General features: G+C 33.6%; 6 protein-coding genes and 2 non-coding genes across 8 annotated transcripts; 5 read left to right on the top strand and 3 right to left on the bottom strand.

The window, feature by feature from the left end:
* Positions 1-230: 230 nt before the first annotated feature.
* Positions 231-6,430, top strand: LOC8282919. Its single transcript, XM_002522924.4, has 7 exons — positions 231-711; positions 1,954-2,094; positions 2,193-2,558; positions 3,254-3,499; positions 4,254-4,346; positions 5,082-5,282; positions 5,853-6,430. Exons 1-7 carry the CDS (start codon positions 400-402, stop codon positions 6,066-6,068), a joined length of 1,575 nt encoding a protein of 524 aa, XP_002522970.2. The 5' UTR covers positions 231-399; the 3' UTR covers positions 6,069-6,430.
* A 527-nt stretch (positions 6,431-6,957) lies between these two features.
* Positions 6,958-10,930, bottom strand: LOC8282918 (cytochrome P450 716B1). Its single transcript, XM_002522923.4, has 4 exons — positions 8,936-10,930; positions 8,108-8,549; positions 7,537-7,724; positions 6,958-7,440 (listed from the first exon to the last, which is right to left on the bottom strand). Exons 1-4 carry the CDS (start codon positions 9,434-9,436, stop codon positions 7,135-7,137), a joined length of 1,437 nt encoding a protein of 478 aa, XP_002522969.1. The 5' UTR covers positions 9,437-10,930; the 3' UTR covers positions 6,958-7,134.
* A 291-nt stretch (positions 10,931-11,221) lies between these two features.
* On the bottom strand, positions 11,222-13,234 carry LOC8282917 (protein FATTY ACID EXPORT 5). The gene is made up of 3 exons (XM_002522922.4): positions 12,817-13,234; positions 12,541-12,628; positions 11,222-11,490 (listed from the first exon to the last, which is right to left on the bottom strand). Exons 1-3 carry the CDS (start codon positions 13,013-13,015, stop codon positions 11,418-11,420), a joined length of 360 nt encoding a protein of 119 aa, XP_002522968.1. The 5' UTR covers positions 13,016-13,234; the 3' UTR covers positions 11,222-11,417.
* A 1,271-nt stretch (positions 13,235-14,505) lies between these two features.
* On the top strand, positions 14,506-16,012 carry LOC107261560. The gene has a single exon (XM_015721666.3). The coding sequence runs from the start codon at positions 14,609-14,611 to the stop codon at positions 15,746-15,748; it is 1,140 nt and encodes a 379-aa protein (XP_015577152.1). The 5' UTR covers positions 14,506-14,608; the 3' UTR covers positions 15,749-16,012.
* On the top strand, positions 15,917-18,011 carry LOC8282916 (CRS2-associated factor 2, mitochondrial). Its single transcript, XM_002522921.4, has 5 exons — positions 15,917-16,559; positions 16,664-16,791; positions 16,900-17,125; positions 17,242-17,369; positions 17,483-18,011. Exons 1-5 carry the CDS (start codon positions 15,935-15,937, stop codon positions 17,603-17,605), a joined length of 1,230 nt encoding a protein of 409 aa, XP_002522967.3. The 5' UTR covers positions 15,917-15,934; the 3' UTR covers positions 17,606-18,011.
* A 357-nt stretch (positions 18,012-18,368) lies between these two features.
* Positions 18,369-21,891, bottom strand: LOC8282915 (purple acid phosphatase 18). The gene is made up of 5 exons (XM_048378862.1): positions 21,568-21,891; positions 20,416-21,084; positions 19,286-19,474; positions 19,127-19,215; positions 18,369-18,901 (listed from the first exon to the last, which is right to left on the bottom strand). The coding sequence occupies exons 1-5, from the start codon at positions 21,697-21,699 to the stop codon at positions 18,682-18,684; spliced, it is 1,299 nt and encodes a 432-aa protein (XP_048234819.1). The 5' UTR covers positions 21,700-21,891; the 3' UTR covers positions 18,369-18,681.
* A 2,251-nt stretch (positions 21,892-24,142) lies between these two features.
* LOC112535465 lies at positions 24,143-24,354 on the top strand. The gene has a single exon (XR_003079585.1). It is a non-coding gene; the product is annotated as a small nucleolar RNA U3 (small nucleolar RNA).
* Positions 24,355-25,890: 1,536 nt separating this feature from the next.
* On the top strand, positions 25,891-26,103 carry LOC112535464. Its single transcript, XR_003079584.1, has one exon. It is a non-coding gene; the product is annotated as a small nucleolar RNA U3 (small nucleolar RNA).
* Positions 26,104-26,419: the final 316 nt, after the last annotated feature.

Raw genomic sequence — 26,419 nt, 5'->3', positions numbered from 1 at the left:
TTATGATGAATTGAAAACAAAGGCAAACAGTATAATATTATAAAGATAATGGGTACTAATATAATGTAAATGCCAAAATGCAAGGTTTTTTTTTTTCTTTTTCACTTTTTGGAAGATTTTATGGAAACAAAAGTAGAAATAAACATGATAATAGTACGTGTTCAATGAAAGAAAACAAAAAGAAATATGCAATTACCATATATCCAAGAATAGTAATAAAGATACAATAGCTTAGTGACAGAAGTTTTCTTTTCTTCTTCACATGATCAAAAGATCAAGAAAGTGACAGCCAACGCATGCCTATAAAAAATGGAAGATAGAGAACGATAGAGTTCCAATTATTTTTAACTTTCTTTCCTTTTTAGCTACAGCCTCTATTCTCTTCTTCTACAATCAACTATGGCACCATCTTTGTCTTTAACAATAATACTCATAATCTCTTTCTCTTTTTCAATTTTTGCTGCAATATCAGCAGTGGAAGTACCATTTCACCCACAAGATTTGCTGCCCTTATTGCCTAGGCAGGTTTCTTGGCCAATTCTTAACCGTTTAAACAGCGCTGTTGACCTTTTGCCTACGTTTGTTGGTGCTGCAAATTCTTTAAACAACACAGCCGAATGGAAAGGTGCTTGCTTTTACAAGAACACTGCTTGGATGGAATTTCATAACAAGACTGGTAGTCAGTTTGGTGGTGGAACACTTCATATCAAGGTAAAAAGAAATGGGTTTTTTTTTTTTTTTTTGGGTTTCATTGGGTTCCTTAGAAATTTTGAGGGTTGAATGGTTTACTGATGAATCGAAGGTTATTGGGTTTTTATCAGAGTGTAAACGAAGTCTTTTTTTTTTTTGGTTCGAGTTGTGATTGTTTTGTCTGATTTTAGTTGGCTTTCTTGAATCTTAGAGGATTTGGTATCTGGGTTTTGCTTGATTTGAATTTGTTTTCTATATTAATCTTGGAATATTATATAATTGTTTTTCTTGTTCTCAGTTGCTTTTCTTGTAAGAGAATCTCGTTTTGAGGTTTTTGCATTTTGCCTAACTTTGTGTTTTATCTAATTTGCAATTTTACTTTGAACCACGTTTGCTTTGTTGATTCAGAGTGATTCGTAACTGGGCACTGCATAATTTTTATTTTAGTGGCAAATTGCATTTTCTATAAGCTTTCTTTTGGTGGGTTGGCTGTGAAAGCATCTTATTTGGTTTGGTGGGCCTGGAGTATTGTATTAACTTTGTCCTGTTTTTTGTTTTCCGTTCTCTATTTTTGGCAAGGACTTGTGCAATTGGAATTGTAATTTTACCTTTTTGGTTTGATTTTAGATGATACTACTAAAAGTTCTGAAGCTTGCTACTGACTTTGTGCTTATGCAAATTTCATTGGAGGTTTTGGTTTGAACTCTGGCACAGGGAACTTTTGGTCCTTAGAGTAGCAATTCGAACCTTGTGTCCTCAGTTCTTGGTGTTTCAGAATTTGTTTTCTGAAAGACATTTGGTTTTGTACCTCAATGCTAGGTGCTTATGTAAACCTGCATGTGCTTGTTAAGAGAGTAGGGAAAAAATGTTGCTATATCTGGTTTTGCATTAATTTGAATGCCTTGGTATTAGGTTACAGAACATTGCCAGAACAGCTGAGTTTCCTATATGCAGTTATTTAAGAATTTTGACTTTTTAGGTCTTCCAGTTTCTCTAATTTGTTTATTTATTTATTCTAATGTTATTGTCTTGGTGCATGAGCTTTGAGGATCTTTTTCTTTCTCACCAGTGAAGAGGTCCATTAACATTATCGACCATTGAAGGTCTTCATGGATATAATTTTGCTGCTGTTCATTAGCTTGTTTTCTTGTACTTTGGATTTTTGCTTCTTTTACCTTGCTCTGTGAATTTTCACCTGAAAATGGTGGCTGTTGTAGTTCCTGGGCTTAAAATGACTTCAAATGTTTGTAAAATCTTGTCCAGATTAGCAACGCCCATAGCTGGACATGCATGGATCTTTATGTCTTTGCAACTCCATACCGTGTTACCTGGGATTACTATTTTCTTTCTCGGGAGCATACACTTGAATTTAAAGAGTGGGAAGGGAAAGCTGAGTATGAATACGTAAGTTTTTACTTTGGGCAATCAGGACTTGCTACAGTTTTTAGTTTTTTTTATGCAAGATTGAGTTGCATATGTGATCTCATTTTAAATGAAATCAGGTAAAAAATAGGGGAGTTTCCATTTTCCTCATGCAAGCAGGCATGCTGGGGACACTTCAAGCACTGTGGGATGTCTTCCCTCTGTTTACAAATACTGGATGGGGAGAGAATTCCAACATTGGATTCCTCGAGAAGCACATGGGGGCTACCTTTGAAGAACGTCCCCAGCCCTGGGTTACCAACATCACTACTGATGATATACACTCTGGGGATTTCCTTGCAATATCAAAAATTCGTGGAAGGTGGGGTGGTTTTGAGACTTTGGAGAAGTGGGTCAGTGGAGCTTATGCTGGTCATACTGCTGTTTGCTTAAGGGATTCTGAAGGAAAACTGTGGGTCGGTGAATCAGGACATGAGAATGAACAGGTAAAACTTAAAGCTTGCTTAGATGGGTATAATGTAGTACATTGTTAGATTGAAACTTCAACTGTTGCTTCCCCTGTATAGTCACCCTTAGTGGAATTTTCCTTTTCATTTACTCTGGTTTAAAAGATTTACATATATTTCTTCAAATAATTTATATACGTGTGTGCGACTGCCAGAGCTATTAAAATAGCTCCCAACCGTAATCCCAAGACCTTTCAGGTCTATTATGTTAATCAATTTTATGGTCGTCTCAATAAAATAATGATATCCCTGTCTGTACCACTGCCCAATTCCAAATTTCCTCTCCACCCAATATTTAGTACATTCATTCAATGTACAATTTTATATTCTCTCCCTCTCTTTGGCTGACATTTCTTATCCTACTCAGGATCATTGTATGACATTCTCATCCAAATGATGGAGCAAAAGGAAGCTTTTATTAGTCATGTAGAAACAACATATCTAAGATGGCGTTTTATGTCCTCATCAGGAGAATTTCTTTAATCTTTTATTTTTTTCCTCGGACAGCCCATGTTAAACGTCAACTAAAACTTAATCTACGCCCTTCTGGAATCCTTGTGAACTTGGTTTACTGAGATTAGATAGTAACTATAGGGGTTTATCTGTTTGTCAGTAACTGTGAATTTGGATCAGGCCATAATTGATGAAGTGGTACCTCACTTATTTTGTTGTAGGGAGAAGATATTATTGCTGTATTGCCATGGGATGAATGGTGGGATTTTGAGCTGACTAAGGATGACTCTAATCCGCATATTGCGCTGCTTCCTCTGCATCCTGATATGCAAGCCAAGTTTAATGAGACTGCTGCATGGGATTATGCGCTAAGCATGAATGGCCAACCTTATGGATACCATAACATGATATTTAGCTGGATAGACACTATAGACAAGAATTATCCACCCCCCTTGGATGCTCACCTGGTATTGATATTTATCCATTCTTGATATACTGTTTTCTGGTCGTGTTTCCAGCTTGATTCTTGCTATTATGTTTTCTTTGTTGTTTCTACCTTGTATTTGTCAGGTCATCGCAGAATCAGGTTCCAGGTCTCTGTTTGTTAATGTTTAACCATCATCTGGATTATGTTGATATCAGATACTCAAATATTAGATGATAGAACTTTTGCTGTAAGATTGGCTAAACGCATATATACATGTCTGCATTTCTATGTATATTTCATCTTGTAAATTTGACTAGGTAATTTGCTTTTGCATTGTTGTTTCTGTTGTATTTGTTAATTTCATGATGTTCCTTATGAGGAAAGCATGTGGAGTGATGCCATTTTCTTGGTGAAACAATATTCATTTTAGCTTACTGATCTGCCAGCTATAGTTGCAAAGATAAACTATTAACATAACGTGTGAGCTATATCTGGTGACGTACAAGAAACTTGCATAGGAAAATTTCATTGAATTTTTGCAATGGAGAAACATCCTTTCTTCAATGCCTTCAGATGTGAATTTTGCCCTTTCCCAGATATGTGGATCTTGTATCAAAATGCACCTGAATGTTGTGAGAATACCAATTTGTGAGAAATTAAATATATGCCTCCAGTCAAAAGAAAATTTGATAAGTTTCTCAAAAGTGTTCCTTGCTGGAGTCAACAGCTTTCCTGTATGCAATTTAGAGTTTTCCGGTATTCTCAAGTGCTTACTATTGGCTGTATTCTTACAGGTTGCATCTGTTATGACAGTTTGGAGTCAAATACAACCTGCATATGCTGCTAACATGTGGAATGAAGCATTGAACAAGCGACTTGGAACTCAGGTATTTTAACTTCTTTTCCTACTTGTCTTATCCAGTTCTGTCGAAGAAACTTTTGATATGCCTAACAATTCAGCTGGATTGTTTTCCACATAGGGAAAGATGATTAACATCAGAAGTAAATCACTTGCAATAAATATAACATACATGAATTAATATATCAAAAAAATAAAATTATAAGTGTCATACCTTTTCTTTCGATTTCTTGTTCTCGATTTTTGCAAAAATTTGTATTAAGTTATTTGAACTCCATCATAGGTGTATATATAGTAATTCATCAATTTGTTATAGGATTATGAATGTATATAATATTATGATAGTATTAGGATTGAAATAGATTAATCACTAATTAATTCTATTAGGATTAGGAATAAATTAATTAGATATAGAATTAAGATAGAATAAAGTTAGTAATTATTGATTAATTTTAAGGGTATTTTAGTCAGTTCAAAAATTCCCCCCTCCTTCTTGCTTATTCTGAGGAATTTGTCACTGGTGCCATCTGACTGTCTACTGCGCTCAGCAGTATTTCTCCAGCCATATCCATATGGTATCACGAAGCTGCACTTTATAGGAAGTCAAAATGATCAGAAGATCCTCTAGTTCTGGAATGTTTGATTAATCGATCAACTGTGCATTCATGTGTTCTTTTTCTTTAATAAATATCTTTTCTTGGTGGTTTTATATCACTATATTGAATTCTTTTAACATCTGATTTAATATTTCTGCTTCATTCAGGGCCTTGGCCTTCCTGATATCTTAGTAGAAGTTGAAAAGCGCGGGTCATCCTTTGGTGAGCTGTTATCAGTTCCTGAACAGGATGATTGGCTATACACGGATGGGAAGTCGACCTCATGTATTGCTTTTGTTCTGGCAATGTACAAGGAAGCAGGACTCTTTGATCCAATTGCAAGCTCTATACAAGTGACTGAGTTCACGGTAGTCTTTCAAAAATTGTATTCTTATTTTTATCTGAATATATAAATGGCATTTTGTTTTGTTTGATTGCTTTGGTCCTGTAAATGCATGTCATATACCCTTCGCCACATGCATGAGTTCCACCTTGGTGCTTTTAATAATATAGTACATAAAAGAAACAGAAGAAGACATCAAAAACAGTTTTACTTTTTCTTTGTGCATTGTAATTATTGAATATGGTTTCTAGATTTCATTTCCATTTAGGTAATGTGCTAACCTCAGCACCCGCAATAATTGTCTCCTTTGTGAGTTAAAGATAATGGAAAGCACATGTATGATAGATAACCTAGCTCTTATGTTTTTCATGAAGTAAAACTTGTGTGAATACAATAGTATAATGGTCACAATTGTCTACTTGTTTGCTTGATGATGAACATTCTGTCCTAAATTTGGGTTAAAATAACCCAAGCACCACTTTCTAGGGAAATTTAAATGTTCAGCAGTCATGTTTACCTTTGCTCTTATATCAATATCTGAATTCCTTCAACCTAGTTTATATGACAAGTGAAATCTTTATGGCTGATACTGCAGATTAAAGACGCCTATGCTCTCAGGTTCTTTGAAAATGACTCGAGTCGTCTTCCAAAGTGGTGCAATGATGGGGACGATGTGAAGCTCCCTTTTTGTCAGATCAAAGGCAAGTATCGAATGGAGCTACCAGGATATAATACCATGGATCCTTATCCTCATATGAACGAAATGTGTCCGTCGTTGCCCCCAAAATACTCTAGGCCACGGAACTGCTAAACAGCTTCACTGTCTTGAAGTTATGAGATCATGGCTGATGTAAACCTGGATGTTCTCGTGATACACTTCTGTGTTCATTGATACAACACAGAAGCTGCCACACGGAGAGGCCCCCAATGTTTGTAGATATGGAAAGGATACAGTAGAAAGAGTTTGTTAGAAAATAGCTGTATAGTGTATATAGTTAGTCGAATAGTTGGCCTGCTGAAGATGTTAAGTAACTTGTGCTTCCAAAATTTCCATTTATCAGATTCTTTTCTTGTAGTTCTGGAGATTACATTTGGTCATGTGGGATTTTGGAGTTTAACTTAGCAAGCTAATGCTACATGTGTCCGAGCATCCGGGATGTTATTTCTTCAAAATGGGATGTTAATTTTTATTTTAAAGAGTGTAATTACTATAATAGAAAAATATTTTAAAAAATATTTAAAAATAAAAAGTAAAATATTTTATCTAAGTCTAATGAATTTTTTATAATTAATTTTTTTTTTCTATAATTAGAGAGTAAAATTTCGTTTTTTATAATTAGAGAGTTAAATTAATTTTTTATTTTATATTTAAAGAATAAAAAATATATTAAAGTATTATTTTATAATCCGACCAAGGATAGAACTACTTTGTGGCTGGGGTGGGCTGTAGGCCAGGGTTGTTTAGGGGAAAAAAATTATTTGTCTTTAACTCTGTCGGAAATAATTTAAGGAAAATATAACTAAAAAAATACAATTTTGGCTTAGGGTAATTTAATAATTGTTATTATAAGAATATATTTATAATTTAGCTCGGATTGATTAAAATTTCTGATTATTGCCGTTGGATATGATCCTTTAAAATAAAGAGTTAAATAGTGTATTAAAAATACTCTAACACCATTGTTAGATTCTTGCAAAGCTTGAATATGAAAGCCACCCTATCAGGAAAAATGCTTGCAGGCAATAAGTAATTGCAGTCTATATGTAAAAAGCATAATACATTGTTTGGTCATCAAGATGCAGAATATTTCAGCATTTTCTTGCTAGTTTGCAATGGACACCACTGCCAGACCCATAAATTAGGAGAGTTGTAATATTTACAACATTTGTTTCCTTGGTGAGATTTTGATGGGCAATCCTTTTGTTGGAACTGGCATTGGATCTCTTCTGAAGAAGTTATCAGCATTCAACTTCCATGTAAATTGAGTGACCAGGTAATGGATGGTAACAAGAGTTTCAATCCTTGCAAACTCATATCCTGGACATATCCGAGGCCCCCCTCCGAATGGAACATAGCAATAGGGTGGAACTGAAGATGGGTTCTCAAATCTTGCAGGATCAAACCTCCGTGGCTCCTGGAATATGTCATCATCCATTTGAGTCATGCACGAGACCCAAAATATCTAGAGACACACAGAAAGGCTTATCAGTTCAATGTCTATAGACGATTTAATTTGGAATGGGAACGAAAGAGGGAGAAGATGAAGGTTTTCACTTACCTGCCACCCTTTAGGTATAAGGTACCCATCATACTCTATATCTTTTACTGTTTTCCTGAAACCACCAAAGATGGGAGGGAATAATCTCATCGTCTCCAGTGCCACTCTCCATGTGTACTTCATCCTGCCAAGATCTTCCCAGGTTAAGAACTCTCCACTGCTCTTGCTCTTAGCTATTTCTTCCTGTTCTGCAACCAAGTTCACAGAGTAATGCATTTTAGTCCCTTCTGGGAAAGAATTTTACGAACTTTGGACTAATTTAAGAGCAAGTCTCATGAATTTTATAACCAAGTATATTTTCAATCTCATGATGATTTTGGTTTCCTGTAATCAAATAGAATTAACACATCATTGGGCTAGTGGTCCAGTCACCAGTGACGGAGTGACTGCCTTGTAGTGCAAGAGGTCAGGAACTGAAATCCTGGCAGCCCCATTACCCTTTCAAAATCTGCATTAGACTCTCTATAAATGCATCTAAATGGTGTCAAACATGGCCCTATATACACTATGGAGGACTAGATTAGAATTACTAGTCAGAGCTAGCTAGGAGGAGTATATTTTAGATATATACCTTGAAGAACGGCTGCATGAATAGTAGGTTCATTAGCTAAAAGCCGCACAAGGAAAGTAAGCAGAATAGATGAAGTGTCATGTCCTGCAGTCATAACAAGCATAACGTTGTCCAGAATCTCCTTCTCAGTTATTGCTGCATTGTTGTTCTGATTGCAGATGCTAATCAACCAAGTGATGAGATCCTGACGAGTATTAGCACATTTTTGCTCAAGCTCCATTCTCTTTTCTCTAATGAGGTCCTTCAACATGTTTCGCACGCTTGTGCTTGCCTTGAGGCTGCGGTTATAACGTGTGAAGGGTAAGTTTACTGGGATTGACCACATTCCTGATATCATTTCTTGGAACCTATCCACAAAATAATCTCTTCGAGTTCCTCGTTCAATCCCAAATAGAAGAGAGCATATTATATTGAATGTGAGTGTCTTCATTAAGGGTAATACCTGAAAAGAATTCAAGATGCTTCAATTGAAAATGTCTTCATCGGGGGCAAACAATTCATCATGTATTGAGGTCCTAGTTTCTAGCGCATGTTAAACTAACCAAAAAAAGTCTTGATTAACAGAAGAAAGTTTTTATCAAAAAAGAAAAAAACAGAAGAAAGTTCACACTTATGTATTACAAGAATGTTTCTATGAAAAATGATGTTTCCAGTGCACAAGCTTTCCCTGCTTTATGAGAATTGGGAATCGATAGTATGCAATGTTTCCTAAACTAGTTTCTGTGATTCAAATCAAATCTTCGAGTCACAAAAAGAGCAACCTTATTGTTACCCTTAGACGATTAGTTGTACTCATCAGATATGTAATCAACTGCTTAATTAGCATACCTTGACCTCCTGCTTGCCTTGCCAGTAGCTCTGAATGTGCAACCTGACTTCTTCATCCATTTTCCCAACATACTGCTTCAAAGATTCAGGCTTCAAAAAGGACATAAGAGCATCTCTAACACGCCTATGATCTTCACCACTAAGCTCCAGCAAGCATCGATCACCCAGAATCATCTTAACAGACTGTGTCTGACCATTGGCCAGTGTGCTACTATCACTAGTGAACACAAACTTGTTTGCGGCCTGACCATATATGAACACAGTTGGTTTCCCAAAAAGACTTAGCTTTGATATAGGACCGTATCGTTTGATTCTTTCTTCAAGCCATTTTTCAGCAGTATTAGCTCTCATGTTTTGGAGAAGGCTAAGGCTTTGACCTATTATTGGTATTCCTAGTGACCCTGGAGGAAGCTCCTTTGGTAATCTTCTTCTTCTTCTTCTCCTTGTAAGAAGAAGGCAGATGGGAATAAGGAAGATAAAAATGATGAAGAGGGTATTCATTTTTCTTTCCGCTTTCTTAGGCCTGTGAGTGAGCGAGTGGCAGGGATGCTATGCCAAGGACTTTAATATTGTTAAAGGGTGAGGAGGAGTTGACATGAGAAAGCGACACAATCTTTTTGTTGGATTTTGAACTGGAATCTGTCTTGTTTAGGATGAAAATATACCATAATCTTTCTTAATTAGGAACTGCAGGAGAGAAAGTTGTAGCTGAATAAAGAATTGAGGACTCATGTTTAGCATGTCTTTTATGTTACTGGCATCTCAAGGCCAGATGCCATTCTATTTTCACTTTTGTCATTTTTCTTTTTCACACTGTCATATGAGTCAGGTCAAAAATGGAAAATTTGTTGCTGGAAGGTGAATTGAGCTCCAAGTTTTAGATATCTAGAATCCAATTACTAGTCATACCTGAACTTAGGAAGAAGAGGATTATCCTAATGCGAATCAGGAATATCTAATCAATAGTATAACGATAAGAGGCAAAAAAAAAAAAAAAGAAGCTTATGAACAATAACTTCAAATCAATGCTGAAGTTGTGAAATTCCGTTTGCAAAGGAGTGCCACTATCTTTTTGTTTACATCTGGATACAGCATTCAATTGCTGTGCAGTAGTAAATGAAAATTAATTGGAAGTCTTGAATTACTGCTGCATCCTCCATCTCGCCCAGAACTGCCTCCGAAAACGACGTCGTATGTCGGGGACGTTTTGCTCTTTTCACACGTGAAATAGACGCGCGGAAATGACTTCAACACTCTCCGGACGCTGCAGAATTACTAGCAGATGCCACTACACGCGAAGGGTCCTTTTTATGGACAATTATGCCTGCGCCTTCCGTGTTGCCAAAAATACAAAATAAATTTTAAATGACTTTATTGCCATTTCATGCTTTAAACTGTGTATTACCTAATTTCATATTTTATGTCATCTTTTGCAAAAAAAAATACAATCGTTTTCGAAGGACATCCCTGTAAATACACACACCCTTTCCCCTTTATTCCACACAAATCATTCACTAATTATTTCCGGAGGTTTATATTATTTTTTATTTTTTTTATGTTCTTCATCTTTTTTTCTTTTTTTTTTTTTTGGTTATAACAGACCTTTGATTCATATAAATCACGTCATAGATCATGATATTTAAATGTTAATAGATAATAATAGATTAAAAAATTACTACATATTAAACCCGAAACATCAAGCAAGTGATCTATCTAATATATAACTAACTGAGCTCTCAAAATAGAGATGGCTCTCTCTTACAACTAAAGTAATAGCTTAAGCTCATGGCAACTGTTCATCTTCTTCATCAACCACAATTTAATGGTCAATTATTTATTGGAACTAAGAGTAAAGAGTTAAGAAAAGTTAAAAGAGTTATGAAAACTCTTTGAATTTCATGCATATTTTATTATGCATGTATATAAAAATATGGATGTTTTCATTTTCTTAGCAAATGTTTTATTTTTTCTTGCTTCAGTTTTGCAATTGTTCTTCTTGGATCAGACTGAAGCTAAAACAGAGCACCGATATAGAGACTTTCAGGTATGTATACATAAATGCGTGTGTATATATAAATGCAACTGCTGATTACAAGAGGATATTACATTTCAAAACTACAGGATTTCCTGCAATGATCATCTTAGATTAACTCGAGTGGTACATTTGCATGTAAAAATGGTTTGATTATCACCTTTTCGCATTTCACTTGCTAGTTGACAGTTTCAATAGGAAAATGTGAAAAAGAGAAGGGAAAGTGCTAAGCATAACGTGGAACAGAACACGACTACGGCGAGAAACAGGTTTTCCACTTTGATTTAACTTTCAATAACGAGCAACGTATTGATTTCATACAAAGAACATGTAAGAACACAACATGCTAGTACAGATTTGTCAAATTAATTAACAACTTCTAAAACAAACATCTGAGTTTCATTTCTCAATTCATCTGATCACATTAGTGGCATACAAACCTCAATGCCGTCACTCAGCCTTGGCAGGAATGTGGTTGCCACTGGTTGCAATTTTGAACAGATAAAACCCAGTCATGAGAGCACTGCAAGAAACCATAGTGATAAGCTTAAAAACTCATAAAATTTGAAACAACTGTTTGAGCCAAAAAGGAAAATATTTAACCATTTATAAAGCTCTCAGGTACTCTTCTAAACAAAGAGATGGTGAAAAACCTTCTATATAAGTCTTCAAAATCAAAGGTGTACAAGATAACAGCTAATAAAATTGACATAATCCAATTACACATCACAAATCATAGCAACAAGGGAAAAACTATAAAAATAAAAGGGCAATAGCATACAAAAGAAAAGACACTGAAAGCAGTATGAGTTTGTCTCTAGTGACAACCGAGCTTGCTGCCTAACAACTACGTCTTCAAGGATATCGATGAGAAGGTTCACAGGATAAAAGGTAATGCAAAGCGACATGATAATATAAAATATCATTAACAGAAAGAAGCGAAAAGGGCAGTACATGCAAGAGAAATGATACTGAAAGACAGACAAGAGAATGTTCTTGTATGCGAGCTAAACTGCTAGCCACAAACAAAAGTTTGTGAATCCTAGTTGAAGTATCATTAGGAGTAGAACCAAATACTGAAAAGTTTTCTTAATAATATTAATTTCCATGTTTCACCTATTTATGAATCATATTTGATCTTTTAGCTGATTAGAAAATGAAGGAATAAATCAAACGATATCATTTATTCAGCATGATAATTGATAATATTATCACGCCTTCATTTTGACATTTGTGACTCAGGTTTTTCGGGTTTGACAGACAGATGAGACATTAGTGCTAAGGAGATTCTGTGAGAACCTTAAGAATCCCTTAAGCAGAAGCTGTATGTGGAACTAACACAAGTCAACAGGTTTCACTAATGCCATTCTACCATTTTGCTTATCCAGAAAACAATAAAATTACCAATTCAAATGTTTTAAAGTGGTTATCAATCACAAAAATAGTTGCAACCAGAAGAGAACTATGTATATGAATGATAATGTGATAGTCTGAAATTTTTATGCCTAATTACCTATTCAGCAGTATTATGATGGTCATAGCAGACAATGAGCAACATTATGATTGATCTTACCTTATCCCTCCAACAATACCAGCAGGCATAATCTTAGAGGTTTGCATATAACGCTGTCCCATCACAAATGTCAGCACTGCTGCACAAACTGTTCCAGAAACACTCACAAAATTCAGTGCATATACAGATTTTTATGTGAAATTGAAGGGACAATTACAGTGACAACACAATATGAGAAATAAAACAATATCAAGAAACCTAAGTACGACCAAGATCTAAGATTTAGGCTTTAGACCAAAGAGAACAGGAAAATTAAGCAAGAAAATACCAAAGTACCGGTTTCAATGGCTAAAGCAAGATAAGAATTTTTTCTTTTTCCAAAAGCTTTGAGACTCAAATACCCAGCTAAAAGAAGAAGCAATCCAGTACCCACTCCTCCACCCAAAGAAGCCATGCTCCCTCTCTTTAGATACCCAATAACTCCTCCCACTATAAGAATTAACCCGTATGGGATCGTTAAGCAGAAATCGTGCATTTTTGCTTGATATCGTTTTCTCTGTATCAAATTCGAGGAAAAGAAGAGGTTGGTTTGTAGATCAAGCAACGCAAATGTCTATATGATATGGGTTTATCTTGTGCTTTTTCTTCCTTTGACTCTGTATAATAATATATGATACTCTAAAATTGAAGAAAACTTTCTCCGCTGTCCAGCGGTGGAGCGTGGAATTCCGTTGCTCAACTCCTCCTCCATGGATTAATAAGAAGACAATTTAGCGTCTTAAATTTTGAGATAATTACTAAAATATCTTGAGGTTTTCTCTAATATACATTTTGGTCCATGTTTTATTTTAATGCTTCTATTTAGAAAGCTTAAGTCAAGCTGACTAGCTGAGTTTTAATTTCGGTTTAGCTCATATATTATCAAGCTTAAAAAAGTATTTAGTTCAAATATTTTAGTAGCTTATTTTAAATAAAATTTACTATTTTATGTGTATCGAGATAATTGTTGATTGTTGATATATTCCGTTTTTATACTAATTTTCACAAATAGCTACTAAAATAATATATGTTAAGGCAAAATTACCCTTTAGAAGTTCAACAGGAAATAATAAAATGCAAAGATGTTAAGAAGAGCATTTTTCATATTAGTTATTAAGAAAGCGAGCGCCAATCTTATTTATATACTTTATTTTTTTATACTATAACAAATAGTCATGTTATTTTAAAATTATAAATTAATAACTAAATAGTTAAGAAATTCATCTTTATAGTATTTAAAAAATATTATATTCATAGAATTTAGATTCTAACACCTATTTTTAAAATATTTTCTATGAATAAATATAATTAAGATATATATTTAGTATTCTTAATTATTGTAGGTTTTTCAAAATAATTTATATAACTAAAAAAATAATGTAAAATATATAACAACACATTTAAATAAATTATATTCTTAATGATCATTCTTTATATTTTTAGATATTAACAACTATCAACTATTATTTATTGTAAACTGATAAATTAAATAAACCTGTAATATAATTAACTTTATTGATACTTCATAAACTAAAATGGACTTTGAAAAAAAATTAAACGAGTCTGAAAAGTTCTTATGAATGAAATGATTAATTTATAATTTCATTTTTAATTGTCTTTTCATAACAATTATACAAAAATATATAATTCTAAAGTTTAAAATATTTTACAATATTAAAGAATAATAAACTAAAACAATTATTCTAATATTCTAAAGGTAAAACATAATCAAATTATAAATTTCTAGTACTAAAATTGACTGAAAATTTAATGTTTGAAGCAATAATTAAAGTATAGAGTTGTAACCAAATTTCTAGGACCAAATATGTTTATTATGAAACAAATGGACTAAAGTGTATATAAGATAACTCTTAGAAGCATTTTAGTAATAAAAGTTAATTTTTACTTTTCTTTCATAATTTACGTCCCTTAAACGCCACAGTTTGACGAAGTGCCACGTTTACATTTATAAGGTCGTGTGGTTGGCACGGTTGCATTCCTTTTTCACTTTTCCCGGATATACGACGGCGTATAATATTAACGCGCTAAAAATTTATAGATCCAAATTCGTAGGGAAACCATTAACCCAATGGCACGAATACGAATACCGACCCGAAAAACTGGATTCTTGTCAATCCCCAATCTCCTCCATTTCCATTACCAGAGCTCTAAGCCTACTAAAACCCTAACCATGGCAGTATCCCAGTCCGATTCCAAGAGACCCACCTGCCCGTCTTGCTCTAAACCATCACGTCTCTGCCTCTGTACTCGGATCCAGAATCCGGGTCTTGAGAACAAGGTGAGTATAACCATACTTCAACACAGTTTAGAGAAAAAGCACCCTCTTAATTCTGCTAGGATTGCGAAACTTGGACTTACAAATGTTGATGTAGTCACTGTGTCTGATGTTAATTTCAGTGCCCAGTTTTTTATTCGTTTGCTGGAATCAGGTTCGGGTTTAAATGGATTGGAAAGTTTGGACTTTTACAGTAAAGAAAGTCAGAAAAAAAAACTGGATGATATGGGATCAATTAAAGATTCAGGTAATTTATTGGAGGACTGTGACTTAGTTTTGGGTACCCAGAATGAGTCAAGAATTAATAAATGCATCAGTGTGAAGAACTTTGGTTCAATTTGTTTTACTATTAGCAAATATGGAGTGATTAGTCATGTTGATACTATATGGAAGTATCAAATTCAACCACAAGAAAGGCTAAATCTTGGTCAGATTTTGACTTGTAAAGTAGCTGTTGATGCTATAGCAAAAGGGTTCCTTGTAAAGAAGCTGCAGAGAAGGCAGTTAAGTAGCAGCATAAATTTGGAGGAATATGAAGAGTTTGAACTTATGGTACCTCCTGGATCAGCACTTCTATTTCCAAGTGATACAGCAGTTGGTGTTGATGAACTCAAAGAAATGAATTTTGGGGTCAAGAATTTGATTGTTCTAGATGGGACATGGGCAAAGGCTAAGAGGATGTATAAAGAGAATCCATGGTTGAGGTTTTTGCCTCATTTGAAGTTGGATTTGGATAAACTGAGCTTGTATAATGAGGTCAGGCATCAACCAAATGCTGGTTGCTTGTCAACCATTGAAAGTATTGTTTATGCATTGAAGGCAGTAGGGGATAATTCAGAAGGTTTGGATAGTCTTTTGGATGTTTTTGAGTCCATGGTTGGTGATCAAAGAAGGTGTAAGAATGAGAGGCTGAGCAAAGTCTCCCCAACATGAAGTTCCAATACGATTTTGACACAAGATTTTAATTTATGATATTAATTTCAAAGACAATAATCATATTTGGGGATTTGAAACATGGAAGCACTCTTCTTGTATCCGCTCTATTCATCTTTGTGCTCAATTTATCACTTTTACCCACAAGTTAAATGGGGTTCTATATCTTGAATTTTCATTCTGTTGATGTACAATTTAAAAAGATATCAACTTTCTCTTCCAAAATGCTATTCTATTAAATTACTATTTTGCCCTTACTCATTACTATCATCTTCAAGAATTCAGTCTTTTACTCTCTGTTCTAGTTCTAACCAAATGCTTCTAAAACTCCTTTCTTGGCATCACAAAACCCTAACAAAAACCCCTGCCTCTTACCCGTTCAATTATTTCACTTATTTCTTGAGTCACACACTCTCTGAAGACCTATATGATCCACCCTTTACTCTCGCATCCAAACCCAAAGCCAAAAAGGCGCCAACAAACCAGCCAGGCTCTAATGAGAACCCGAATAAAGACCCGAAGCTACCATTAAAATCGGACCTTCCTTTTGACTTCAGATACTCGTACTCGGAATCCGATTCGGCTATTCAGCCAATTGGGTATCGCGAACCGAAGCGGTTTTCGCCATTCGGCCCGGGTCGGCTTGATAGGAAATGGACGGGTGTTGCTGCCCCGGTCCAGTCGGAGGTGGATATGGAGATAGTAATGGAGGAGAGGAGACGGGTTCTCGGGGATCCACTCACGGAGGAGGAGGTGGAGGAGCTCGTGGAACGGTATAGGCACAGTGATTGTTCTAGGCAAATTAATTTAGGTAAATTGCTATTATTGCTTTTTTCAAAAAAAAAAAAAAAGAGCCAGATTGCTGGATTGCACCTTGTTGTTCAGTGAGGATTGATAGTTCTAATTTTGTGTTAGGGAAGGGGGGAGTCACTCACAACATGTTGGATGACATCCACAATCATTGGAAGAAAGCTGAAGCTGTAAGGATCAAATGCTTGGGAGTGCCAACTCTTGATATGGATAATGTCTGCTTCCACCTTGAGGTGCGACTTGCATACTGTATCCATAGTGTCTTTTATTTTATTTTTTTTTAAACTTTAGTTTGAGTTCTTGGAGAGTATTAGCTGATGTAGGTGGTAGCGGCTTTGTAGGATAAATCTGGTGGGAAGATTATATACCGCCACATTAATATCCTTCTTTTATACCGTGGTCGAAACTATGATCCCAAGAACCGTCCTGTTATTCCGATCATGTTGTGGAAACCTTATGCCCCTATATTTCCGAAGCTTGTCAAGAATGTAGCTGACGGCCTCTCTTTTGAAGAGACAAAAGAGATAAGAAATAGAGGGCTAAATTCTCCTGCGCTGATGAAACTTAGTAAGTAAATTAAAATCTTGAGGCTTGGATCATCTGCTGCTTCTCATTCTTGTTTTAGTGATAACCGTTGAAGTAGTTGGGAAATGGAATTTCTGAATGATGCGATTTCTCTTCAGCTAGGAATGGTGTGTATGTATATGTAGTGGAGAGAGTGAGGGAGGCCTTCCAGACTGAAGAAGTTGTGAGACTAGACTGCACCCATGTTGGCTCCAGTGACTGCAAAAAGATTGGTGTCAAGCTAAGGGTATGACTAAAAACAAAGAAAAAATTTTATTTTGCTATATCGGGCTTATGCAGCAATTTTTTGATACAACTCTTTGTTCTAAGCCTTGCCTCTTTTTGCTTCCACAAATGTAGGATTTGGTACCTTGTGTTCCTATTTTATTCAAGGATGAGCAGATTATACTCTGGAGAGGCAAGAGAGATCAGGAACAGAACCCAGAAGCTGCCCTGATGGCTGATGGACCTTTAGGTACTTGAGCAGGTTATAACATTGGCAAGATTGATTTACAGCTAAGCAAGTTTTGAGTCATCTGCTGTTGGAGTCTCTTTGCTGTCTATGCTTCAAACTTGGTTCTTGAATTGAGTCGTCCATTGAATTATTGATGCTAGAAAAAGGTGACCGTATACCAACCATATATATGTTTGCTTTACATCAAGATACCAAAAGATCTGAGGTCTGCTTAGTAATCCCCCGTGGTTCTACGCCGCTTTTCTTTTGTTTACTTGGGTTGGAACTAATTTGTAAAATCCTTGTCCTGACATGTAGGGATGATACCATCTCTTTCTTTTTCAAAATTGGAGTGTGAAAACTCATTGCTCTTTGTAAATTATATCCTGATCTTCTCATATAAGTGTAGAATATATTGGAGCTATTGCCACGATATGGGGAAAATGTCATTCTTGGTTTTATTTTCTACCTATGGCTTTCATAAGGAAAATAAATAAACATAGCTCGATCTCTTCCTATAATTTCAATAGTGGTACTGGTAATAGCAGGTGTTAGCCACAAGGACCTGCTAAACAAACCAATCCTTTTCTTTATTAGACAAACACTTGATCAATTTAAAACTGAAAACAGGCTGCCATATAGCCTTTCCAATTCCACTGAAATTTCACCTTGACGAGGTGAAGACCTTCTTTTTGGAGCTATCTTTGAAGCTGAGGAATTAAAATGTGGGAAATATCACATTGCCTCCGTCTTTCAGCAAGGAGAGAAGGCAAATCATATTGACAACCACACTAAATGAACCAATTTGAAAATTTTCTTTAATAGCAGAAAAAGCTTCAATTTGCAGTTGCTTTATATAAGCATACATGCAAGTAGAATACAACAAACTTTGCCTTCTTCAAAGAAGAGCCAAAGGGTGAGAAGCTTGAGCCTGATTTTACCATTAGGTCTTACACATAAGTAGGGACTAAGCAGTCCGCCTGATCTTAGAAGCAACTATTTTGATTAATATACTCATGCAAGATATTTACATCAGCTGATCAGCATCCCTAGCATGATATTTTGATCCAAACTTAGTAAAGCGGAAACTGGAGATGCAGCCACTCTAAGGTCCCATAAGAATTTTTCTCAGTTCATGTCTCTTTTCGTCGATGCATCCTGAACTGACCAAAGATGTTATCCAGATCTGATCAGATCTAACAGGCTCGTCATCATCATTCCTGTGCCAGGTCCAGAAGGCGTGAGTTGAATTTACTAATTTGAGCTCGCCGTGGCCAAAGCTTGCCTCACGGAAGACTGACCATTCTGGCTGTGGGCTTTTGTATCTGTTAATGAATGAAGGGATTCTTAAATCAAGCTTTATTGATCAAAAGATTTCGGATTAATGAACAACAAATTCAAAGATCAACGCAATAGGTGTGGGGACAGCAATTACAGGCAGAACTTAGAAGCATCATTTTCGGAATTCTACCATCCACATACAAGACAATCAAACAATTTTTATATGCAAGTTTACTTCTACTGTCAATTAAAACTCAGAGGGGACATACTTTTGTGCTAAACCTTCTTTATTTCCTCCATCTCCAATGGTTATATGAACAGCACCACATTGATCCGACCTTCCATTGTTCACACGTTTCTGTCAAACAGATCACCAGACAATATAAGTTCCATGGAAATTAAGAAGAAGAGCAAGTTCTGCATCATACCGTGCGTTCATAAGCATGCACATGCCCAGCTAGCACTACGTCCACACTAGCAGCATAAAGTAATGGCTCCATAGCTACCATCATCCCGTCCCCTTCACCTTGATGAGCCTTGTTGCTATTGTACCATGGCACATGGAATAGTACAAGCAGCCAAGGAGTCTTCTTCCGGTCCACCTTAGCCAGATCAGCCTGTATATCAAGAAAATTTGGAAAACCCATTAATATGAATACAACAGGGAAGCGAAAAAAATAAGACATGTTATACTTCATACTCATGAAAATACAAAACCTAATGCCTCATGGAATAATCCTTAAAGGAAATATTTCATGATAGAATTAAACGTGCGCTCCCCATGTTTCTAGACCGCCTAATGTTCTAGGCAAGCAGCCCATAAAAAATGAAAGAGAAAAGAGTTTCAAGTTTCAACATGTTTCTTTGTGCAAGTTCAACTTTGTCTCTATTAACGCACACCTATTACTTTAATGTTTGAGATATTTTATTTGCATGCTCAAAACCTTCAACGGTTTTGGAGAGTAACGCTAACTTCTCTCTAGATATCAGCACCCATTCCAGGTAACTGTTTTTTACTGCCAAAGACTAGCATAATCTGTCCCCTTTTACTTTCCCTTCATTTTATCCTAATCCTTACTTATTTTGCATACTGGGACAATTTTCTTTTTTTTTACTATATTGTTTTCTAAATGGCTAGTGAAGACACGGATCATCCTAAGTCATTAGAGTTGGTCCAACCGAACACTTTAAAAGCAGCAAACCATATAATTATGAATGACCAGATCATACAACCTTGAGTTTGATGAATTCAATTCTCTACATAAATAACAAAACTTAATAACACAAGTACAACCACCACCCATATGCCAACGGCCTGTGTTCCTAACTGCCCTCGGCCAATATTAGGAGTATCAAGGTAGAGTCAACAACATGCTTGACAACATATCAGAAACAGATCAAAAAAGTTCTTTTCTTATTTTATTCATTCAAAAAAGATATATTTTGATGCATGAGATTCTCTGATCCACTAATTGAGCTTACTTTGTTTTATAATATTTTTGATTTACTGCAGTATGGAAAAAAGAGCATATTTGAAAGAGAGAAGAATACAACTAACCTTGAGCCAGTTATATTGATCTGAATACTCATCATAATCTGCATATGAACCAAGCATAATTACATGAGCCCCCGCAACTTCAAAAGAATAATAAAGATTTGAACTTGAACCACTCTCCTCAAAGGGCATTTTCCATCTAGAATTATAGGATTGAAACCCATCCATTAAGAATGGTATGATTTCTTTTTCGTGGTTCCCTTCTGTCACCATCCATGGCCTTGCACTAGCAAGTGGCTCTACCAGATCGCCAAATGTGTCCCATCGATGCTGCATATAATCAGCATATGAAAGGTCTCCAGGAAGCAGATGCACATCATATTTACATTGTTTAATGTGGTCTAGAGTCGATTTAGTCCAGCCAGTTTGGCCTAAATCTCCAGCCACAGCAAAAGTAATCGGCGACTGAGCTGGAGGAGTCTTTAGCTGGAACTCACGACCTTGTCCTCCACATTTGTAGAAGTAAACCGTGTCAGGTTCCAATGGTCCAATGACTGTGTGGTGTATCTTCCCTGAGCTATACAACAGATAATTATAAGAAGTGCTCTCCCCTTGAGATATACTAGTGTATCTACCAGGTGAAGTTCCATATTGAACAGTTGATGGAGAAGATTTGTCAGCAGTGACCCATGAAACTCGCATGTGCTTATCTCCAGCCAAAGAAATGTGCAACTGCAGAAAAATTTTGGAAATGGTACAAATTGGACACAACTAATCACATCCTTTACAAAAAAAATTATCAACACAGTTGATATAAGTACAAACGGGGTTAATAACCTCCACCTCGATGAGTACATAAACATTAATCGATAATCTCAATGAAGCTTAAAAATGACAACTACCCAGATAAAATAATTTGCAACAAGACAAAATTAAAATCATAAAAGATCTTACCTTTTTCTTTTTCACATGGTGAACTTATTAAAAAGGACACAATCTTTAAAGTAAACAAATAAAATAAAATCAGACTAATAATATAGAACCCAGAATTCAGAACCAAAAAAAGAAAAAAAGCAGGATCCAGATCAGATCATAACAAAAGAAAACGATATAACAGCAAACAAAAACATGGGAAAGATAGGATAATGTGAATTGACATTGAAAATCAAACAAAAACAAATAAAGTAGAAAGCAATGAAAGAAAAACAGAAGTACCTGTTGGGGATGAGAAGGGGACTTGTAACTCCATGAGAAATGCAAAGTTTTACGAGGAGGAGGTCTGATATAGTCACCACTGACAGTTGCAAGGATTAACAGAAAGACCGATAAGATCAATTTTCCCATCATTAGTGCCTCAGCTTCCCGTTTTTCTTTTTCTTCTTTTACTGGTTCTTGCTAAACAGAAACTTCCAATGTATCAGTTTGTCTTCCTTTTTTTCTTTTCTTTTTCGGTTAAAGGTGGCAACCGGTAGTGGAGTTTATAGAGAAAATGACGGATATGCCCTGCTGCATGGTTGATAAGGCAGGTGTTGAGAATGGATATTACAGTGAGATGGAAAGTTTTGAACTTTGTATGTTGGACAAAGATTAGATGGATGTGGTTTACTGAATACCCGCGTTGTTAATTGACTTCTTGTCCTCATTTCACACATTCACATGATTGATTCTCGTTTTTACTTTTATGTTTGTCTGTTTGGGGATTGTATCAGAAAATTGACTAATCCTATATTAATAACTAATTTAATATTCGCATATTATGTAAAATTTAATAAAAATTATATATTATTTTTATTTATATTTTATAATTAAATTTATTATATTTTATATGATAATTATATTATTTATTTTTTAAATTATAATTTTTAATATAAATTAAACTAATTAATTGAGCATACGTGTTATATATTCTTTATTGATATTAATTTATATATCAAATATAAATATAATAATTATCTTAGTATATATAAAATAGATGTCATGTCAACAGAACCAGTCAAATTATAGCTTGATTCAACTAATTTTTAAAAAAAAAATTAATTAATTTTGTAAAAAATCAGAATTGGAACTAATAGTTCCAATTCTAACTAAAAGGAAACCGATCTTTATCGGCTTTTGAGTCTGAGCCAATTTTAATATGTTTTAATCATTCCAGTTTTATTTATCTGGTTTATAAATTTTTTACTTTAATATTGAAAACTAATATAGATAATATAAGAATTTATAAAATATAAAAAGAAATAAAAAGATTCATACTTAAACTCTAATTTTATATAATATAAAATATAATAATTATTTATTATTAATTAAATTTTAGTAATATAAAATAAAATTGAAGTATTGAAATAAAAAGAGAAAAATTAAAAAGTTACTTGCGATTTAATAAAAACTTAAATGCCTTTAATATTTTTTTGAAATAAAATTTCTTATTTCCTTCTATAAAGTCATTCCTGATAGAAACAATAAAATATTATAAAATTATATAAGATTTAGGTTTTTTTCTATAATTAATGAATAAAAAGATAAGTCACTGAAAAAGAATAAAATAAATAAATGAAAGTTTTATATTAAGATGAGTAAAAGCAAAAAAGAATAATTAAACTATAAAAAATACAAAATTCATCAATAAAGTTAAATAAGTAAATAAAGAAAAATAAAAAAATCAAATAAATAATTAAAGTTTAAATTAAAATTTTATAATATAGCAAGAGATGCTATATAAAAATAAAATAAAATAAATAAATTAATAAAAATAATAACAAAAAATAAAAATTTAAAAAGTTATTATTATTACAATTATGAATTAAATAAGAAAAGAATTATTTTTTATTAATTAATATTTATTAAAAAAGTGACATCAAAATAATTATTGGTTCAGTTTATTAATTTTCTTCATTCTTTTCTAGTTCCATTTTTAATATTTTCCAAGATTTGTCACCTTCACCATTAGTTACAAACATTCTTTTTAACAGATTTTTTCTCTTTTTATATTTTTCAATCACTTGAACAGTTGATATTTAACCGATCAATTGTGTGGTGAATAAAACTTAATTTTCAGTTCAATTATTTTTTAAATCAATTTTGACTAGTCAATTATCTTTTGCAGACAATGTTCGCCCATACCTGAACCGAGACCTCCCTTAATCAATGGCAGTGAAAATTGAGGCAACCAAAGGTCATATTGAATCCAGCTTTATCTTTGCTATAAGTTTTTATTTCTGTAATGAAGTGAAAGGACTAATTTAAAGCCAAATATCGAACTAAAAATATTTATAATTATAAATATTTATTTTCGATTTGTATTTTAAAATTTACCAACTTATGAATAGTTTGTTAGTGTTATCAAATGCTACCTTGCTTGTTTTTGGAGGAATGAATTCTCTAACTTTTTAAGAACAAAATAGTAATTATTTTCATGTTACATCTTTACTTAGTGTATTGATGGTGGGTTTATTCAATGCAAAAGGTTTGGCTAAGATCATTAAAATCAAGAGGATAGCGATAATGACATACAAATAATTCTTATGATTAAGTGTTAATAATTTAATATTGCACAAATGTTAATTAGTTTTATTGCTGATGAATTGTTGAATTTAATATTTTAATGATAATTTCATTAATTAAGTAATTAAATCATATATTGCAGCCTTTCTGTCGCGTGACAAGCACCTGTTTTTTATTAGGGGGGTGAAATGACTTCATAGGCCTTGGGGAAAGAGACACCACAAAGCCACATCGAGAGATTAGGAGAGAGCCAAACGGTATTTAACACAGAAAGGGAAGTAATAGCGACACGACCTTACTTGAACAGGATCTGTTCTATAGGATCGTACCTCTGTATCCTTTAACCACAAAGGAGACAGGAACTCAAGTCTGGAAGATGAATAAAGACCTGTTTGATCAGAGCGTGATTAACGGTCGAGTATGCTCTCGGGCTTGCAACGCTGTAGAGGATCGTCCCCATTCATATTTGAATAGGGTGGTCATACGGTTGTCTGACAGACTGAATCTTTTTTATTCAATATCTCTTTTATTTTTCTTTATTTTATAAAAAATATTTTTAAAATATTTTTTCTTTTTTTTATGTTTAAAATATCTATACATTATTAAAAATAATAATTTATATACATTTATCTTAAAATACGTCGGATAGAATCCTTATGAATGGTAAAATATTTTTTTTAAAATTTTAACACGGTTGCATAATCAAAATTCGAACTTACAATCTTAACTAATTCTTTTATTTTATAAAAAGATCGTGAAATTAATTTTTTTATTTTATAAGAAATATTTTTTTCTTCTTTTACGTTTAAAATAATTATACATATAAAAAATTTTATATACATATATTTAGAATTAATCTAGAGCGTATCGGATATGATTCTTATAGATGGTAAAAAACTCTTTTAAAAGTTTTAACATAGTCACATACTCAAAATTCGAACTCACAATGTCAGTTAAATTATTTTTTTATTTTATAAAAAGTTCATGAAAATAATCTTCTTTATTTTATAAGAAATAATTTTAAAATGTTAAAATATTATTTTCTTCTTTAATCTTTAAAATACCTACACAATTAAAAAGTTTTAAAAAATAATTTTTTATATATACATATATATCTAGAGTTATTATAAAGCGCGTGTGGGGTATTGACCCTTACATATGGTAAAATACTTTTTTAAAAATTTTAACGTAATACTTTTTAAAAATTTAAATGTCACTGCATATCTGAAGTTTAAATTTTTAATTTATTTTTTAAATTAGAAAATACTCTTACCATTTTTTCTACATGTTATTAGTAAAAAATTTAATTTTTTCAGCTTTTTTTTTCTTTTTTCTTTTTTCTTTTCTTCCTTTACCTTTTATTTTTTGAACGTTTTTTTCTCTTCCTTGACTGGGTTCTTGCTAAACACAAACTTCCAATGTATCAGTTTTCTTTTTCTTTTTTAACATCTTCCTAAATTTGTCACCACTCAGTTAACCTTCACTACTAATTAAGCATATTGTTTCTTTTAAGTTTTTTACTTTTTTACTTTTTGCAATTAATTGAAGACTTAGTACTTAACCTACCAATTATGTGGTCACAAAACTGATGATTTTGTTTTTCTAATTTAATTTATAGTTCAACTAATTTTTAAAATCGAATTCGAGAAGTCAACTATTTTATCTGAATAAAAATTCCTTTTGATTAACTATAGTGAAGGTGAATAATTTAAGTGTTAATAATTATAATATTACACATGTGAATTAGTTTTTACGGTTTGCTGTAAAACATATCATAAACTTGCTTCGTAAATATTTAAGTATTCATGGGAAATCATTAAGTTGCAAAAGATGTTGGATTTAATGATAGTTTAATTAATTAATTATGTCATACACATCTAATCTATTGCAGCCTTTCCGTAACGCGACAAGCATCTGATGTTTATTAGGGTGGTGAAATGGCATCATAAACCTTAGGGAAACAGACACAGAAACCCACACCGGAGCATTAGAAGAGAGTCAAATGGTATTTAAGAGGGAAAAGGAGGAAGCATGAGCACGACCTTACTTGAACAGGATCTGTTCTATAGGATCGTACCTCTGTGTCCTTTATCACAAAGGAGACAGGAACTCACGTCTGGAAGATGATACAAAACCGTTTGATCAGAGCGTGATTAATGGTTGAGTATGCTCTCGGGCTTGCAACGCTGTAGAGGATCGTTCCCAGTCATGTATAATGGGTGGGATGGTCATTCGGTTGTCTGACAGACCTCTTTTTTTTTCATTCAGTATTTTTTTTATAAATATGGAAATATTTTAGGATTATTCTTTTTTCTTTATCACTAAAATTTAAAGAGTGGTTACTGTATATCTTTATATTTTTCTATATTATAACACTTATCACTAAATATCATATATTTATTTTACAATTTCATACTAAGATTTTATTCTGTTAAATTTCTGTAAATTTTTAGAGTATTATATAATTTTTTTTTATATTTTGTTCATTTTAACCGGCGTATTGATAATGTGATCAATATTGCTTGTTTATTCGATGACTGTTCCATTCAATCAACTTCTATCCTTG

Source organism: Ricinus communis, chromosome 9 (genome assembly GCF_019578655.1).
Source record: "Ricinus communis isolate WT05 ecotype wild-type chromosome 9, ASM1957865v1, whole genome shotgun sequence".
NCBI classification, from domain to species: domain Eukaryota; kingdom Viridiplantae; phylum Streptophyta; class Magnoliopsida; order Malpighiales; family Euphorbiaceae; genus Ricinus; species Ricinus communis.
Note: the sequence above shows the minus strand (reverse complement) of the source record. Positions and strands in the feature narration are given on the sequence as shown.